This window comes from Oryza glaberrima, chromosome 10 (genome assembly GCF_000147395.1).
Source record: "Oryza glaberrima chromosome 10, OglaRS2, whole genome shotgun sequence".
NCBI classification, from domain to species: domain Eukaryota; kingdom Viridiplantae; phylum Streptophyta; class Magnoliopsida; order Poales; family Poaceae; genus Oryza; species Oryza glaberrima.
Window position 1 is genome coordinate 1,925,381 of NC_068335.1, and position 19,547 is coordinate 1,944,927.

General features: G+C 39.5%; 2 protein-coding genes across 4 annotated transcripts in view; both read right to left on the reverse strand.

The window, feature by feature from the left end:
* LOC127786206 (protein ROOT HAIR DEFECTIVE 3 homolog 1-like) overlaps window positions 1–1,364 on the reverse strand; it is a 38,068-nt gene extending 36,704 nt beyond the window's left edge. For 2 of the 3 annotated variants that reach the window (XM_052313547.1, XM_052313546.1), the window contains exon 1: window positions 1,102–1,364. In XM_052313547.1, coding sequence (XP_052169507.1) covers window positions 1,102–1,218 — 117 coding nt within the window. In that variant the 5' untranslated portion in view covers window positions 1,219–1,364. The remainder of the gene's footprint in view (window positions 1–1,101) is intronic. The other variant, XM_052313548.1, reaches the window with a different exon arrangement.
* Window positions 1,365–6,727: 5,363 nt separating this feature from the next.
* LOC127752620 (uncharacterized) lies at window positions 6,728–14,983 on the reverse strand. The gene is made up of 6 exons (XM_052278030.1): window positions 14,068–14,983; window positions 13,097–13,252; window positions 12,720–12,994; window positions 9,115–10,234; window positions 7,656–7,817; window positions 6,728–7,552 (listed from the first exon to the last, which is right to left on the reverse strand). Exons 1-6 carry the CDS (start codon window positions 14,908–14,910, stop codon window positions 7,316–7,318), a joined length of 2,793 nt encoding a protein of 930 aa, XP_052133990.1. The 5' UTR covers window positions 14,911–14,983; the 3' UTR covers window positions 6,728–7,315.
* Window positions 14,984–19,547: the final 4,564 nt, after the last annotated feature.

Consider the following 19,547-nt stretch of genomic DNA (forward strand, 5'->3'; position numbering starts at 1 on the left):
TACAAATATTATCACTGTTTTTTAACCGATGAAGCCATTAGACTTTTAAAATAACGTTTGAGCATCCGTCTTATTAAAAAATAGATTAAATATAATATAATGTAATAAGTCATACAGGAATCCTCCCCATCGGTCACTGGCCCGATGGGGCGGGGGGAGAAAAGATCAGCCCTTGGCCTCCCGCGCCTCTCACACCCCCTGCCACGTGTCTCCACCACGCGCCCCACCGTTGCAACAAATCACCCGCATATTAAGGAAACCCCTTATTAAGGAGATCTGTTTTATTTTGTATTTCACCAAAAATGTTTAGGTTAGTATACTTATAATGTTTCACTATGTATAGATCAAATGTTGCAGTGAATTGAAATATTCTTTTGCAACAAATCACTCACATATTATGGAAACCCTCTATTAAGGGAATCCGTTTTATTTTTTGTTCCACAAAAAATGTTTCACCTAGTGTACTTATAATGTTTCGCTATGTATGGATCAAATGTTGCAGTGAATTGAAACCTTCTTTCGCAATCTGCTGAAACATTATTTTTATATAAGGTGAAACCATGCCAAATTTTTTAGGAAACCGTTTGTTCCATACGTTGTAGCAAAATATTTCACAAGGTGATTTGGTTGTGTTTCAGCTTTTTAAACGATTGAAATATTTTTGATTTACTTGGTGAAACAATCCCGAACTACTTAGTGGAATAGCGCTCGATTTTTGAAAAAAAAATCGGGCGCCTGATTTGTAGGTGGCCCTATTTAAAGTTTTTAATGATAAAACATATCGCAATAGAAAAATTATATCTATATAAATTTTTTAAATAGAATAATTAATGATTAAACACGTCATATCAAAAGTAAATAGAGCAGATAAAGAGAGAGCGTGCACAAATCAAAGCTCTACATCGATAAAGCCCGGTGAAGTTGATTTAGGAGTTGTCAACTTTGTGGCCAATTTTAACCTTATCAATTTTGACTAAGGTGATGTTTGAATGTTTTAAAGATGAAGATAAAAATTAAGTGTTTCAGGTATAACGATGTTGTAAATGAAAAGTGCACGAGATCGTCTTTACATCTGTGGTATTACATAGGAGTATTACATACCGCTGCTTTGAGGACCAATGATAGATACCACAGTGTAGGGAGTATGTCCGTCCCTAAATTCCTCGGAAGATTCGATGAAGCTCTCCACTTCTGCGGCGTTGTAAGTGCCGTCTTCATTGATCATCCGGATGGTGCCTGGCAGAACTTTCATAGGAGCCTTTGGATCCTGCTGTCTAGCTACAGCTCTATTCCAAGTCCTGAGTTACTAGTATTTACTAAGCTCCTTAAAAAGAGCAGCTGCCTGCTCACCCATTGCGCCTGCTTCTTCACCACTTGCTCAGCGAGAATGGTTGACAATTGAGAGAAGACTTGGCTACTTCCCGGCACTCCTTTTTTCACCGAAGTTTACAATCTCACGTCCCTCGATCCGAGCCTTCCCGACATTTCATATATTTTTATTTTAAAACTAGAAAAAAAAACCGTGTGTTGCAACGGATAAAGGCTATCTTAGGGTCTGTTTACTTTGATGCTATTTTCAACCATATTATTTTTTTGGTAAAGTTGCCAAAATTTTGGCTACGTTTAGTTTGTTGCCAAATTTTAGTAAGTATATATGAAATCTTGTCAAAATTTAGCAACCTTACCAAAATTTTGGCAATATTACCAAAATTTGGCAATGCCAAAACTTGGTAAGGTTGAAAACGGAAGTAAAGTGAACAAACCCTTAATCTTATTATTGTTCATTGTAAAATTTATTGTAAGAATTCGCTTGGATATATATTTTTTCTAGGAAATCATATCAAGTTAACATGTGAGTTTATTTTAAAGAGATTTCTTATGCGACTCCTTCCGTATCTCCAAAAACAAACGAAGTTAAAATCCAACTTAAATATGAATCTGCATTTCCAAAAAACGAATGAACTTAAAAATCGACTTATATACGGATGACGTACCAAAGTACCGATAAAAATATCTTTAATTTTTATAATAGTAGAGATATAAAAGGTAAATATATTAGTTAGACTATTGAAGGAAGCTACTGGTAGTGTGAGTAATAGATCAACCTCCAGAATGGCATTTGCACAAGGCAAATTTAAATACTCTATGTAGGTTATAAGGACGGTTTTAATATTTTTGTTGATCAGTCGATCGGTTAATGATCGAATCAGCTAGGATTTCGTCTTTACCTTTAATTTGCCGTAGTATTGTGAACGGAGTACATACAGAAATTTCGGATTTCGATCTTGTGCGTCATTTTAGCTCCAAGTTCATTATTTGTTCACTTGCATTAGCTCGATCAAGATAAGAGTTTAAATTGAAGTGGACCGATCGAGTCTCCTGGTGACTTAAAAGTGTAGTTAGTTATGGTCCTGCTCACCCATGCGCCTACTTATTCGTCATTCAATTCTTCACCACGTGCTCAGCTCAGCGATAACGATTGAGATAAGACTTTGGCTAATTCCCGGCATCCTCTTTTCGCCGAAGTTCACACTTTGATATATCGTTCATTCGTTCCGGCGCAACTTGACTAATTGATAGTAGTTGGATGTTACATCCATTGATAAAGGCATCAGGGTAGTTGCACCCAAAATTAAAAATTCTCTACTGGATGTTTGTACGGGGGTAGAGAAGTGTTGAGTTCGTTTTATTTTATTTTAATGTGAAGAAAAATCTACCTCCCCACCAACCGCACTATAGTTGGCTTATAAAATTGAAATATGTTTTACGTCGCCCTTGAACTTAATTTGGGGATGTCAAAAATTTTCATTTTGCCACTTTATTGATGGTTTCTATGAGATTACTAAACCAAAATCGCTTGTATTTGGGAATGCAGGTAGTAGTAATTACAAGTTCTTATAAATAGATAGAAGGCTTCATAGTGGACTAAATATATCACCTTGAAACTTAGCAGCCGCTATTTTAATTTATTGATAGGGCTCATAGCAAAGTTCATGGCTGGTTAGCTAGCTCTCAAGCGAGAAAATTACATATATATATATATATATATATACACCATAGTATAAAACTAACACTACCGACAACTCATTTTTACTATTGGATCTAGATGCATACTAAATCCAAAAATATGTGAGATGTGGGATTTAAACTCAAGATGTCTCATCTTAGCCCTCACGCACATAACCATCCCACTAACTCCACACATCTAACTTAGTTAGAGATGTTTTCTTTTTGAACTAACCTGAAGACATCTTTAGTATTGATTCATAACATCAACTGGTACTAAAAATATCTTTTGTATGGATTTGTGTTACCGGTTGATAATATCAACCACGCACCGGTTGGTGATATCAATTAGGATTAAAGATTCTTTAGCATTAGTCTCGGTTGGTAACACCAATTGGTACTAAATATGCATTTTTAATACCAGTTGGTAATACAACCAAAAAAAAGATGTTTTTGGGGCTTGAACTTGTAGAACCGGTACTTAAAAACATCTTTATTACCGGTTCTTAATCTATCCGAGATATTTGTGTTTTTGGTACACGACAAAAGATCAGTTCTCTTCATCTGTTGGGGGTAGGCTGGTTTTGATTAATTCTGTTCTTTCAAGTTTAGCTATGTTTATGATATCTTTTTTTTAGATTCTGAAGGGGTTCTTCAAACGATTGATTATTATAGATCACGCTTCTTTTGGCAGGGGGATGATCATAAGAAAAAATATAGACTTTCTAGATGGAATTTTATTTGCCAACCCAAAGACCAGGGTGGTTTGGGTGTACATAATCTAGAGATTCAAAATAAATATCTTTTGAGTAAGTGGTTGTATAAGTTAATAAATGAGAATGGTGTTTGGTAAGACTTATTGAAGAGAAAGTATCTTTATAATAAGTCTATAACTCAAATTGATAGGAAACAAGGTGATTCTCAGTTTTGTCAGGACTCATGAAAGTCAAAAATACTTTCTTAAGTATGGGTTCTTGAATTATGAATAATGGGGAATAAACAAGATTTTGGGAAGATAAATAGCTAGGAAACTTGGCCTTTAAAGATAAATATCCATCTTTATATGCTATTGTCAGAAGGAGAAGTTCTTCTATTACTAGTGTTATAGGTTCTGTTCCACTTAACGTTTCTTTTAGAAGAGCTTTAGTTGGTCAGAATCTAACATATTGGCATGAATTGTGTGCTTCAATTGTTCATATCCAGTTGAATAACTCTTCTGATTGTTTTAGATGAACTTATCATCAGAATGGTTAGTTTTCTGTTAGGTTAATGAACTTTCATATTGTATTGAATTTATTTTCATAAATGATTTTAGTTCAAAATCTTCTCTACACTTTGCTTATGAATTTACTCCACATAGTTTCCTATTTTAACTCGGTCATAATGTAATTACTTAGATTGCATATCTATGTTATTTTTACTATTTAAATAAATTATTTTAAAATTAATAAAATATTTGAATATGTTTAACATGGATATCGTTTTGTCATATATTTTAAGTAGAGTACGATGATGTAAATAGATCTTAAAAATAATATGTGATTTAAAAGATATAAGTTATTAAAGAAGTTTGAAAAGACATGCACTATGGGCTAAAAGGGGATTTATATATGGGATGGAATGGTCTTCGGTTAGGACTAACACACTACCGTGTACTGCCCAGTCAAATCCATATATGTGGGCTCCATTGATATTTGTTCCTCTGAAAATACTCTTTTAAAGCCACATCTATCATTCTTGGATGGAAATCCCCATTATTTTTGGATCACCTATACATCTATATATTTGTTGATAAATCTTCTCCTAAAAATTTGATAGGTGTAACTATAGTACAATCGTGATGTAAATTACACTGTAAGATGCATGTAACCTGTATGCAACTTTCAAAAATCTCTAACATGCTATTCGATGAAACGAAGGTTGTGGGAACGAATCCTCTCACATGTGTGCACGCAGTGATTTTTTTTCCTTCTTCACTTGCACAGATCTTGAAACAAATCTAACGTTTCAAAATTATGTGAAAGTAACATGTAAGTTACAGTGTACTTATATGCAAGTTACAGTGTAATTACACTATGATTGTATTGTAATTACATTTGTCAAATTTTTAGAAGAAAATTTATCGATAAATATATATAAAAATTGTTATTTTTTTTCTGGAAATCCCCATTGTTACTTTGCACTTCTCTCCTCCTCTGTGTACAAAGACCATAGGGGCCATTTTTTTTCTTTCTTCTTTCTTATTTTTTTCTCGACGGATTTTTCTTCTAGATGGATTTTTCTTTCTCCATAAAGCCAAGCGTGGGACTCTGGAGATAGTTTTGCAAAGTGACCATGTCTCAGCGTCGTTTTTTCTCCCAAACAATCTAGATAGTAGATGAGTACTACTTATTTGCAAATCGAAAGGCACCACGTGGCCTGATCAAAGCCTGTTTGATGAATTTTTTACCAAAATTTATGCTAAAATAATAAATTATTTGACATTAATTATATGCAAATAATATTTGTTTTTTTAATGACATGTGAGCCTAAAGTACAAATAATAAACGATGTCCAAATATATACAATATTGGACTTGTTTTGATCTATATTATGAGTGAAGACCATATACTCAAACGAATTTTTCATATGGCACATGATCAGAAAAAAATGAGGTGCCAAAGATTATTTGGGGAAAAAATCAACTAGTATTGGCTAGCATATGCTGTAAGTTGATTTGGTTTGTTGCTACAGTTAAGTTCATGCATGGCTATTATCTCTAGCGAGGAGATAAACCTTGGAAAGCTCAAGGGATTAATGGACCCACACTGTCATTCATTGAGTAACCTGACTCCTAGTCAGCTACATGCTTTCCGTTAGGGATCAGATATTCGGGTGTGATCAAAACTAATTAAATGGCCACGCGTGATTAAGCGCTGGATTAAGAGATGCCGCGTGATTAAAAGCTGGATTAACAGATGCCGTTGAGGATCTGGCGCGGCCGCCGCTGCCATCCCTGGCTATATAAGAGCATCATCAACAATTAGTAATCTATCTCCTTTGTCTTCTAAATTAATAATAGAAAGTAAAAAAAAACTTCTGCTTTCAAAAGATAGTCTAAATTCAATAAAAAATAAAATAGAATAGAATGAGATGCTCGAGTTTTATCGCTTTTTATTTTCAGTTTATAAAATAAAATGAGATGCTCGAGTTTTATCGCTTTTTATTTTCAGTTTATAAAATAAAATGAGATGCTCGAGTTTTATCATAGAAAATCCAAAATCAAATTTTAGGATAGATTATTACTCTATTGGAATGCTCTAAAAGCGTTGCAAACCATACTGCCGAGAGGTTGGTAAAATACCCACGTCCAATCCATCTGTCGGCGGTGCTATGAGAGATTAAAACTCGCCAGCAGTTCGCAAGCAGGCGTGCCGTGCCGTGGAGATTGTCGAAGGTGGAGATATAAACTCGTGTCGTGCCGTGCATCTGCACCAACCACTCTGCGTCGAGTTGTTCACCCTCGTCAACACAAGCAACGCCGCACTGCTATGCAAATATTTCCGTGACCAGCATCGGCATCTGAAGGGAGCCAAAACACCCGCCGTAGTGCTGCGCAGTTGCGTAGCCTGGCCAACAGAAAAGCAAAATCGTGAAGCACAGATAGATAAGTTGTGGGTGCGTTTTGAATTTGTAGCCATGGATATAATTATCCTTAGTGACGCATACACACACCCCACACATCATTTTTGTCAAGCGATTAATATGGAATGCAAATAAATATAAGACGAACCTGAACCTTCTGGGGTTGGACCGTCCAGGTTATCAAATATCGAATCTGGATAATATTTTATATAAACATGTGAGGAGTTTGAGCCTGATTGGCATCGGACAACCATGATTTATGCATATCATGTATGGGAGCAATTTTTTCTCTCTCTAAATTGTACTAGATGGACAAAAACAATTCTTAAAATTATTGAAGACAGAGCATCATTCGCTAAGTAAAAAACAACGCTAGCTGCAAGGGTGAGACGTGCAGATTTAATATAAACGTCGACATCGTTGCCGAGTGTCGATGAGATGAAATGGACGAAATGTATATTGATCCATCCTACAGAGTGATTGAATGATGACATTGCAAGTTACGACGTTAATGCATAATCCTTCGATTCCTCTACTCATCTCAAAAACTCTAGACAACTGTTTGTCCTCAAGTCATCACCAAAAACAAGAGCAGTAAACATATCTATGTGCCTTCTAAATTCGCTGGATGAAATGTATGTAGGTTCATCCTACAAATGGAGAGACTGAATGATGACAACGCAAATTAACCCATGTACTGTCGACGCCTGTACTCATCTCTGTATAACCTAGGTTCATAAAGCTCGAAGCCGTCCAGGTGGTTGATTCTAATCTGAAGAGAGGTCATGCCACTGTTGAAAAAGAATTCTTCCACGCAGTTCACCAGAGGATCATCCCCAATGCATATGACTTCAACAACCTTAAGGCGTTCACAAGTAAATGATTTTTCTTTAAGCTCGCCAACGATTCTTCGAGTATGAACCTATAGCAGGAAAAACAGCAGGTTTTATGCCGACAAATATATGCACATGCAAAAGCATTTATGTAATCAAGATTTCAGTATACATGCGGAGAAAGACTTGTACTTTATTGAGTTTCAATGTCAGCTTCTCCAGTTTCAATGAGTTCTGAAGGAAGACAATCAGTCCATAGAAGTTTGACTCCAGACACCACGAACCCAGAGTCAGGCTTACAAGATCGATGAATACTGGACACCATTGCATATTGTTTTCATTTGTTATCTGCCCCTGCACCAGGTTCAAATGATCAGGAGCTAGAAAAAACCCATGCCATATTATATAGAACTTGTTCTGATTCGCGCAAACAAGCCAAAAATTAGCTGGGTTGAACGAAGACAAGGCCAACCAATTTCATCAAGATTAGGGAGCAAAAGTTGCAAACTACAGATGTCGACAGTAGGCTGTCGGGGGACCAAGGAAATAAACCAGCACTCGCCGGTAACAAGTAACAACAGGACACCTGATCATTTGCAACTACAATTGTGTGACAACTACTCAGGCCTTGTTTAGTTCCCAAATTTTTTTTTCCCAAAAACGTCATATCGAATCTTTGGACACATGTATGGAGCATTAAATATAAATAAACAAAAAAACTAATTGCACAGTTTGCATGAAAATCGCGAGACGAATCTTTTGAGCCTAATTAGTCCATGATTAGCCACAAGTGCTACAGTAACCCACATGTGCTAATGATGGATTAATTAGGCTTAATAAATTTGTCTCGTGGTTTCCAGGCGAGTTATGAAATTAGTTTTTTCATTCGTGTCCAAAAACCCCTTCCGACATCCGGTCAAACGTCCGATGTGACACCCAAAAATTTTCTTTTCGCGAACTAAACATGGCCTCAGATTGAGTGGTTGCCAGAATCTTTCAGGTACTGCTATAGCTCCAAGACAGTAGATGTTAAAAGACCTTGATAGAAACAGAATCCATTCTAATGGAAATCCACAAGAAACAAGGTATACTTGCTTTATTCAATAGGAATACATAAGTTGGATCATATGGTGTTTAATTATGATGACGTATCCCATGCAAAATTAGGTATCTACAAATTGAAAATACAATGTCAAACTATTGTGACAGGTGGCAATGGGAGTAAGCCTTTGAACAATTTCTGAAGCATTTTCTGACTTCATGTAAGTTAATTAATCTGAACATCAGAACATGTAGATGTGAATGAAATGTAAATGATCCAGTTGCTGTCTGAAATCAAAGTGTGCACAAAGATAAATCAGTTCAATAGGTTGATGAATCTGTAAATGAACTGAGTACACGAAATAGATTGCTATTGGTTGATCCTAGACACCATCAATAACTGTTGATACATCACGACAAAAGTACCGATTAATTAAAACACTTAGCTTTGCAGCAAAGAATAGCTATAATATAGTTCAATTGTGAAGTGTCCAGAAGACACACTAATACACTATGCTTCTCGTTTTTTCATACGATCTGAAGATGCATCGACAATTCGACATACTAAGAAAAGGGCAAACATATCAGATTAGAATGGCATGATACATACCTCATTTACCCCATCAAAATCCAAGGCCAAATATTTGACACCAGATAAGCTTGTGAGCAACCGATGGACATCAACAGCAGTACCGAAATTACTGAAATCATTGGCAAGATAAACTGAAGCAGACACTAGTGATGCCATGTCCTGTAGCGAAGGTACCCGGCCTTGAGGACCAAACAATGTCAGAGCAGTGACGCTCGGAGTGGAAATGCAGCAATCGTTTTTGTCAACGAAACTGAAATCAGAGATATTGATTGTGAGAATCTTCAGTGTCTGGGAGGAGATGTGATGATCATGAATATGGCAGTCTCGCAAGAAGAGACATTCCAATTCCGGGCAGCCAATCTCGAGTTGATTGAAGAAACCTTTGGACAAAACAACGGAGGAGAGGGCCAATCTTCTCAAGTACTGGGAGGTAAATACCGCCTGATTGAGACGGCTGATGCCCACTGCGCGAACATCCAGAACCGGGGCTTGCAACTGTAACACATGGCTGATCCACAGGTTAGCATCCAATGAGTAAACCCCGAAGCTGCAGCTGGGGCATCTGAGCCAGAACTTGTCCACCAATAGGACGGGGTCACGGCGCAACAGTAGAGCGTTGAGGAACTTCTCGAACCGCGCCTTGTCCCCCACCCATGTCCTGGTGTCCCCCTTGAACTCGCAGAAGTCGGCGTTGATGCGGGTGAGGGAGCGCCAGAGGTGGCGCCAGCGCCGCGACAGCACGCACGTCCGCACGGCTTGTCGTGCATAGAGGAAGGACATGATGCGGCGGATGAGGTCGTCGGGGAGGTCGCTGAGCATGAGCCTGCCTCTGCCGGGAGCTTGCTCCGGTTCCATGAGCCAACCCGGTGACCCAGGAGACGCTGAGGCGTTTCGTCGAACAGGTGGTGGGCGTGGATGCTGCAGAGAGCTGCAAAAATCAAGAATCAGCCGCGCACGAGTCCTCCACTCTGGAAATGGCAGACATGCAGGAAAAGCCCATCGATCGAAGGTTGAAGAAGCAACAGCAAGAAGAGGGAGAGCAGCGGGAGGAGGAAGAAGCATTACCTCGAGCGCCAGTGGCGGTGGCACGCTAGGGATCACAAGGGCGTTCCGTCGAACAGGTGGCGTGCGCAGAGAGCTGCGGAAAGGGAAAAAACCAAGAATCAAGAAGCCATGATGAATCGTCGATACTCAATGCGAGCAAAATGGTGGCACGATAACTGACTAAGCAGGAATTTCTCGGTGAAGAATTCAACGAGCAAAGAGGGGGAAAAATGCAAGGGTGGGATGGGATGGATGAGGAAGACGAAACGGAAGCCTTCGCGCTACCCTCAAGCACCTGGATGTTTTGGAACCCATCGGTTGACCTGATAAATAAATAAAAACAAATTTTAATTTTTTGAATTAGATTTGAAGTTGATTTTAATATATTTTCAATGTAATTTTTTTTTGCAGTATTGGCTTTTAAGTCACTATGAATGACTATATATAAAAGTTTTACCTATAAAATAATTTTTATTCTCTAATAAACCGTTTTAGCTTATTAGAGAATATAGGCAGCCGGTGAGCCTCTTGATTTATGAAGGTGGAGGCATTGTGCTGCCGCATTTACAAGGATTTTAGTTGTTTCTAGAAACTTATTAAATAATATTTTAGAAATAAGGATCCTGCTAAATTATATAGAAAATAATGATTCTGACCATTTTAAAAATATAATTTGTAAATGAAAAGGAATGCATTGAAACAGAGTTAACATGACTAAGCAAAATCGTAACACGGTTAGCTGTTTGGTAACAACCAAAATACCTTGCTTTCCCTGACAAGTTTGCCGCTAACCTGTGACGATCAACACTTTTACCACTACAGATAAAAGTACAAGAGTATGAACTATTATTTAGCAAGTACTGTATTTTATCTACAGTGGTAAAAGTTGTACTACTGCATGTAGAAGGAATTTTTATTTTGCTACTGAAAACATTTTTAATACTCCTCTATTTCATATTATAAGCCGTTTTAAATTTTTTTCTAGTCAATTTTTTTAAAGTTTGACCAAGTTTATAGAAAAGTATAGCAACATTTTCAATACGAAACAAACATATTATTAAAATATATTTATTGTTATTTCTAATAAAACTAATTTGGTGTTATAGATGTTGCAAATTTTTCTATAAATTTAGTCAATTCTAAAGAAGTTTGACTAGAAAAAAAATCAAAGCTTCTTATAATATGAAATGGAGGAAGTATTATTTTAGAAAAAAGGGCCCCTGATAAATTATGTAGAAAATAACAGTTTTGACCATTTTAAAATAATTTAGAAATGAAAAGGTATGCTTTGAAACAGAGGTACTTCAGGTTCTGGTCTTTTGGAGGGGTTGAGAACCCTTTCTCTCCGGCATGTAAAACGGAACGATGGGTTAGCGCATAATTAATTAAGTATTAGCTAAGAAAATAAAAAAAATAGATTAATATGATTTTTTTAAAGCAACGTTCCTATAAAATTTTCTTGTAAAAAACACAAATGTTAGTAGTTTAGGGAGTGTGTGCGCAGAAAACTGAGGTAGTAGAAGTTGGGAAAGAAGAGAACACACACTCCTTTTCTCTCTTTTATTTCGTTGATAAAATGAGGTTGTTTGATTCAGAGGAACTAGATGATGCCCAAAGTACATGTTAGTAGGAAAGGGTAGCCATTTTATTTTCTCATGTTTTTTATTACGTTTGATTATATAAAAAACGCACACACATACATGTCACAATGCACGTATACCACACTCACAACCCTGAATGTGTCCAAACACAGGCTTAAAGAGATTTCTTTAAGCGGCCAGCATCAACTGTCTGACCTCACTAAAATACAATTGAAAGGGCACTTTGCGTGTAGGGGTGCAAGTGGCTAACCCATGAACCCATTTTGACCTACAAGTGGGTTCACGGGTGTAAGCGGGCTAGCCACCTACCGGCAACCACTTACTTGCGTGTGTATAGTTCAATAGTTGTATCGTATTACTTCTTTTCCTTGCTTCTCAAAAGGTACGATAAATAACTTGCATACATGGAGAAAAGAATCTGGGACGAAAATACATGCAGAAGAACATGTAAAAACTGAAGTATCTGGGACGAAAATACATGCAGAAGACGAAAATACATGCAGAAAATACTGAAGTCCCTACTTCATACCATACCAGAACCGTCGGAATCGGATTGATAGCAACGAGAAGTGAAAGGTCATGCAATTCTAACAACACGCCAGGATCATACAAGGCTGCAGGGTACTCAAACATGTAACAATAAGTTCACTTGGTGGATGGAGCATCAACACAAGTGCCAACGACTTGTGATCAAGATCTTTGCAGCAAAATTTTCCAAACAAGTCCACTTCAAAAAAAAAAAAATTTCCAAACAAGCAAGTAATCTATCGGGACAAGCATATATCGCCGGCAGTGCAAGAAGGCAGGCCTTTCTTGCAACTCAAGACACAATTGTTTGTCCTCAAGTAATTTCATCAGAAAATAGAGCAGTAAACATTTCTACGTGCCCTCAAACTCGGCTGGATGAAAGTTGATGAAAGTCTAGCCCCATGCCCCCACAAAACAGTGATTGAATGATGACAATTTGACAATTCAAGTTACTGCCTGATCCTTGGACGCTTGTGATCCTCTCTGAAAATCTCACATTCGTAAGGCAGGTGGTAGTCCAAGTGTGTGATATTAATCTGAATAGAGGTCATGCCACTATTGCGAAATAATTTCTTCACACGGTTGACCAGGGGATCCGGCTCATCCTCCAAGCATTCGACTTCCAGGGGATCATCCTCCATGCCGTCGACCTCGACATTCTTAAGGTGCTCACATGTAAATGATCTTTCTTTAAGCTCACCTTTGATATCTTTAGCAGTATAACCCTATAGCAGGGAATCAGTAAGTTTTGTACCGATAGCACATAGGCACGTGCAAAAACTTTTATGTAATTAACATTTCAGTGTACAGGTGCAAAAATCTTGTACCTCATCAATCTCTAGTCTCAGCTTCTCCAGTTTCGGTGAGTTCTGAAGGAAGACAGTTAATGCATACAACTTTGAGTCCAGACACCATCGACCCAGCGTCAGGTTTACAAGATTGTTGAATTTCGGACACCATTGCATATCGTCTTTGATTTTTATCTACACCAGATATAAATCATCAGGAGGCTACACAAAACCCAATAACCCATGTCATACTACAAAAAACTTTTCCTGATTCACCCAAGCATGACCAGAAAAAAAGGGGCACTAAAACTATGCGATAAGAACACTGACTGAGTGGTTACTGCAAAACTTTCAGTATAACAATAGCTCCAAAACAGTGGATGCTAAAATACCAGGATAGAAACACAATGTAAACGAAAAGCATATATTGAAGAATGGTGTGCTTGATTTATTCAATTGGAATGCATAACCTGGATCATATGAGAATTAATCACCATAAAGATTTCCATGCAAGTTAGGTGGTTACACTAGTGAAACACATTTCATCCATATCAAAAACGTACCCCTGATACTTTGAAGAATCGCTACAACATTTTCTTTATTTTGAGTTTTTGACTTTTACAGACTAGTTCCATGTAAATTAACTAATCAACAATGTATCGCAATCACATCAGAACATGTAGTTCTGAATGAATGGAAAATGCTCCAGGTGCATGCTGTCTCAAATCAAAGATAAGTCAGATCAACAGGTTGATGAATCTGTAAATGAACGAGTACTAGAAATATATTGCATCAGGTTGGTACATGACAGAATACATCATCATTTAAATACATCATGACAAAAGAATCAATTATTCAACACTTCGTTTTGCAGGAAAGAATAGCTTATCTAGTTTAAGTGTGAAGTGCCAAGGAGATACAACAAACTTCTAAACTTTTCATACTGATACATATCTAAAGATGCATCCACATACTAAGAAAAGGTAAATACATCTGATCAGGATACATACCACTTCCACTGGAAAATCCAAGGCAAGGTGTCCTACACCCGACAGGCCCATGAGCCACCGATCAATATTGATAGCAGTATCCAAAGGAATGGCCTCACGGGTAAGATAAATTGAAGCAGACACGAGTGATCCCATGTCTTTTAGTAAAGGTAGACGGCCTCCAGGATCAATCAAGGTCAGAGAAGTGGCGCTCGGAGTAGAAATGGAAGTACTGTAGTCATAAGAGAACTCAGAGTTATCAATGATCAAGACCTTCACTGTTTTGGAAGAGATATCGACGCAAATGATGCTGTCATATATGGAAAGATGTTCCAACTTCGAACAACCGATCCCGAGTTGCTTGAAGAAACCTTGGGTAAAGGAAACTGCAGAGAGCACCAATCTTGTTAAGTACTGTGAGGCAAATACAGCATGACCACCAAGCTCCAACGTGTCCCGTGTTTGGATATCTTGGTCAACCTCCACTACTGGGGCTTTCAACTGTAACGCATGGCTGATCCACAGGTTAGCGTCTGCCGAGGCTTCCTGCTCATTGGCACAGTGCGGTATGTAGGATCTGAGGCAGAACTTGTCCTGCAAGGGGACGGGGTCACGGCGCAACAGCAGATTGTTGACAAACTTCCTGAACCGCGCCTGGTCCCCTTCCCATGTGTTGGTCTCTCCGTCGAACTCGCAGAAGTCGACGTTGATGCTGGTCAGTGAGCACCAGAGGTTACGCCACCGCCTCAACAGCAGGGATGTCCACACAGCCTGGCGTGAGTCCAGGTTGGAGATGATCCGGCAGATGAGATCGTTAGGGAGGTTGCTGAGCCTGTTATTGATGGGTACTTGCTGCGGTTCCATGATCAGCCCGTCGGCCGTGGCTGTGGTGGCCCAGGACGCGCAGCGGCGTTTCCTCAAACAGGTGGTGGGTGTGGACGCTGCATAGAGCGAGGAGACCGAGAAATCAGCAGAGCAGTGCATTAGTCCTCAAATGGAATGGGAGCAGCAGGATTTGAAAATGGTCGCGCAGGAATCTAGCTCATCGATCGAAGGGGGGAAGAAGCAACAAGTAGAGGGATGTGGGAGGAAGAAGGACTGAAGGAGCATACCTCAGGAGGCGATGGCGATGGCAACAGCACGCGCGCGCGAGGCAGAGTTAGAGACGACACTTCAAGGAGATGATCCGCCCGTCGGCCGTCGCGCCCAGAACGCGCAGCGGCGTTCCGTCGAACAGGTGGTGGGCGTGGACGCTGCAGACAACAAAAACCAAGAATCAGCAAGGCGCGAGTCCTCCACTCGAACAGGAGCAGCACAGAATCGACCATGGCCGAGGTAGGGTCGTAGGGAGAGCTCATCCATCGGAGAAGGAAGAAGCAACAAGGAGAGGAGGGAGAGGCGGGAGGAAGAAGGAGCATTCCTCGGGTAGCGGTGGCGCGCAATCGTGGGGACGTCTTTCTCTGGGCTGCGCGATGAAGAAAACTTTGGGCTAGATATGGACGGTCCAGATAAGGCCCGATAGCTACTGGGCTCAGTCCAAGCCTAGGGAGGGAAGAGAAATAAATTTCAAGTTTTTATTTGCATTTTGCGAGTTAATCTTTATATCTCTACTATTTAAAAGATTTATAATGATTTCGTCGTCCGTCTAATCTAATAGAAAAAAGAGTGATTTCCTTCATGGCGTAAAAAAATCGGTCGCAAAAAAAATCAGTTGCGGAAAAAAAATTGGCTGCGGACAAAAAAAAGAGCGAATCGGAGGCGAAAAAAGGGCGAATCGGAGCTTTGCTTCTCCTCCCCTCCCATCTCCCGATCTCTTTTTTTATTTCTATTTCTTAAAAATTAAATAAACAATCTAAATTCCGAATCACAAAAAGAAAAAGATTTAATCTTTAATCTCTATCTCTAACTACTCAAAAAGTTAAAAAAGTTTCCGTCGTCCGTATGTAATAAAAAAACAAAAAAAAAGTTCGATTATATGATAAAAGGGGTGGAAATAATAACTACTTAAAAAGTTTCCGTCGTTCGTATATAATAAAAAAACAACGAAAAAAGTCCGATTATACGATAAAAGCGGAAACAAGGATATTCTCATTTTTGGTCAGGTCTCATGAAAGTTAAGGATACTTTCTTGAACATGGGTTCCTAGATTCTGAATAATGGGGAACAAGTCAGATTCTGGAACATAAGTGATTAGGTAATTTGGCTTTTAAAGATAAGTATCTATCTCTTTATGCTATTATTAGAAGGAAAAACTCTTCAGTTGCTAATGTTATGAGTTCTGTTCCGCTGAATGCTTCTTTTAGGAGAGGTTTAGTTGGTCAGAACCTAGTAAAATGGCATGAATTGTGTGTTTCTATTGTGCATATTCAGTTGAATCAACAGAGTGATTGTTTAAGATGGAACTTTCATCAGAATGGCCAATTTTATGTTCGGTCAATGTATTTAGCTTTAATAAACAATGGTTATGTTGAGAGAAATAAGATTATTTGGAAGCTTAAGATGCCTCTGAAGATTAAGATCTTTATGTGGTACTTGCTTAAAGGGTTGTGTTAACTAAAGATAATTTGACAAGGAGGAATTGGAATGGTAGTCTGAGATGTTGTTTCTGTATAAAAAATGAGACTATTTAATATCTTTTTATGGAATGCTATTTTGCAAAGTTTATATAGAGAGCAGTTCAGTTTTCTTTTGGTCTTTACCTTCCTAATAGTGTATCTCATGTTTTTTATGATTGGCTTATGGGGGTGGACAAGAAAATTAGAAAACTTACTCTCATAGGAGCTTCCGCTATATGTTAAGCTCTTTGGTTGAGTAGGAATGATATGGTTTTTGACAAATCATCATCTGTTTCATATATGCAGATAATTTTCAGGGCAACACATTGGCTCAGGTTTTGGGCTCAACTACAAAGGTGTAATGAAGAGGGCGAGTTTCTAAGAGTTTGTTAACACTAAAGTAGATATTAATTGCTTAGACGTGGTGTTTAGGCAGTTGTTATCCAGTAATTGCTGCGTATCCCACAGTACGTTTGAGGTAGGTGTAGAGGTGGTGACAGCCCTCGAGATCACTTAAGTCCTCCCTGTCCGGGTATGTAGTAGAGCGACATCTGGGAACAGCTGGTTGCCAGTGCATGAAGTATTGCATTAGGATTAAAGTTAAGCTTTCCCTAGACATTGTTTTTCACTAGTAAATCCTCTCTATCCTGGCCTATCATTTGCTTGGTGTCCTTGGATGAACCGGAGGAAGCTCTGATCACACACGTTCCCTTGGATTCGATACCCTTGGAATACTCCGTAGGGGAAGTGCTACATTGGTATATCCGTGCGCTTGCGGATTTTATCTGTGATCGTAAGAAATATCAACGAGCATTTCTGGCGCCGTTACCGGGGAACGGTTGCTGATCATTTTCGAACCTTGTTCATCCTCGTATCCTTTTTGTCTTTTTTTTTATTCTACCTCTACCCCTGCTATCCTAGAGAAGTATTCCTGTCAAACTCTTCTCGACCATGGAGCAGCCTCTTTTTGAGCTGTCTACTCCTAGGGGCGAATTCTATGAGCCACCTCCTTCATCGGAGCCCATTTATACAACTGGCTATGAAATTCGTCCCGAACTAATTAGTATGGTTAGGGAAAATCCTTTTTCTGGCTTTGATCTAGAAAATCCCTACCATCATCTGTGAGACTTTGAACAAGTCTACTCATGCCTTAAGATTCGTGGCATGAGATAAGAAACTGTGCGGTGGAAATTGTTCCCGTTCTCTCTTCAAGAGAGAGCAAAGCAATGGTACACCTCCACCGTTGGATGTGTAAACGGTAGTTGGAAAAAGTTGCGAAACAGATTCTATCTAGCCTTCTTCCCAGTTACTCGTATTACTGCCCTTCGAGTAGAAATTCTCAGTTTTAAGCAGATCAAAAACGAATCAATTGGTGCAGCCTGGTCCAGATTCACTAATTTAGTGCAGTCCGGACCAACCCTGTCCTTACCCGAGTATGTGCTTCTTCAACATTTCCATACGGGTTTGGATAAGGAGTCTGCATTCTATCTGGACATAACCGCCGGAGGATCATTCATGCACAAAACGCCGTCGGAAGGAAGAATAATTTTGGATCGCATTCTAGAAAATACTTCCTTCATGACGCAATCCAATGAATCCCAGTCGGAGGCATCCGTGTCCAAGATAGAGGAACCTCTAACGATCGAGCCACTCGCTGAACCATCCACTTCCGCTAGCTCGATTGATGAGAAGGTTCTTGAGTAGCCGTCCGTCGAGAATGAAGAAATTTAGACTCCGGATCGTGCTGCAATTCTGTTCAGGGACGGTTTTGACGAAGACTATGGCAATACCCTGAACTATTTTAGCAAGAGGAAACCACTCGTTCCTTTGCCACCTCCCGATCCTATGGAACTCGGGTTCCTACGAGAAACTGTCCGGAAGTTAACTTCCATAATGAGCGATGAATGGCTAATGGAGGCAGAGCTTTCATCCGAAGTAATTCGGATAAATACCGCTCCCCGAATCATTCCTTGCCATCTAGAAGGGAACGACGTTGGTATTCTCTACAGTCCAACTGTCGGGGCCAATCTCGTTTCCGAGTCTTTTGCATTCGCTTATTTAAGCGGTAAGGGCAGTGACCCCGACAAACAAATCCTTCAAGTATCCGAACGGAAATATCATTGAAGGGTTTGGGATTGTACAAGATGTGTCTGTCTGCTTTGAAGACAGAGAGGCGATCTTGGATTTCCATGTCTTTGAAATTCAAGATTTTGACATCCTAATCGGGCTGCCCATTGAGCAACTTCTTATCAACACACCCCGATTAGATAGCCTCAGAATAACGCTGGGAGGGAATGAATTTTCAATTCCATTCTCACGGGCAAGGATCGCCTTGACCGACCCCCTCGCAGAAATTGAGTTAGCGGATGAGGTTATTGCAGTTCCCCCTCATGAGTCTCCCGAGGCCCTTCTGGAAGACGAGGTCCCCGACTTCATCAAGGAAGAAGCGGATCCTGGTGAGACTCTCAATCTGCCAATCATGGAACCGCCACCTCGACCTCCGCTTGATCTTAAACCTCTACCTCCAGGCCTACGATATGCTTTCCTATACAATGATAGAGAGGCCCCTGTCATAATCAGTGACAAGCTCTCTGAAGACGAGACTCAACGTCTTCTCACCGTGTTGGAAAAGCATCGTTCTGTTCTTGGCTACTCACTTCAAGATCTCAGGGGGATTAATCCCGCACTTTGCACCCATCGTATTCCTATTGACCCCGAGAGTACTCCCTGTATTCCTATTGACCCCGAGAGTACTCCCTCCAGGGAACCTCAACGACGGCTCAATAATGCAATGCGAGAGGTTGTAAAGAAAGAGGTCTTAAAACTCCTGCATGGCGGGATTATTTATCCCGTACCATACAGTGAGTGGGTTAGCCCAGTCTAGGTTGTGCCGAAGAAGGGAGAAATGACGGTCGTTGCAAATGCTCAGAACGAACTTATTCCGCA

Excerpts from the sequence above, each read along its gene's own strand:
- LOC127752620 (XM_052278030.1), bottom strand. The coding sequence starts at position 14,910 with ATGGAACCGCAGCAAGTACCCATCAATAACAGGCTCAGCAACCTCCCT. Across the intron at positions 13,253-14,067 it reads TGGATTTTCCAGTGGAAGTG|ATAAAAATCAAAGACGATAT; the intron begins GTATGTATCCTG and ends TATCTGGTGTAG. Across the intron at positions 12,995-13,096 it reads TGAGACTAGAGATTGATGAG|GGTTATACTGCTAAAGATAT; the intron begins GTACAAGATTTT and ends TCCCTGCTATAG.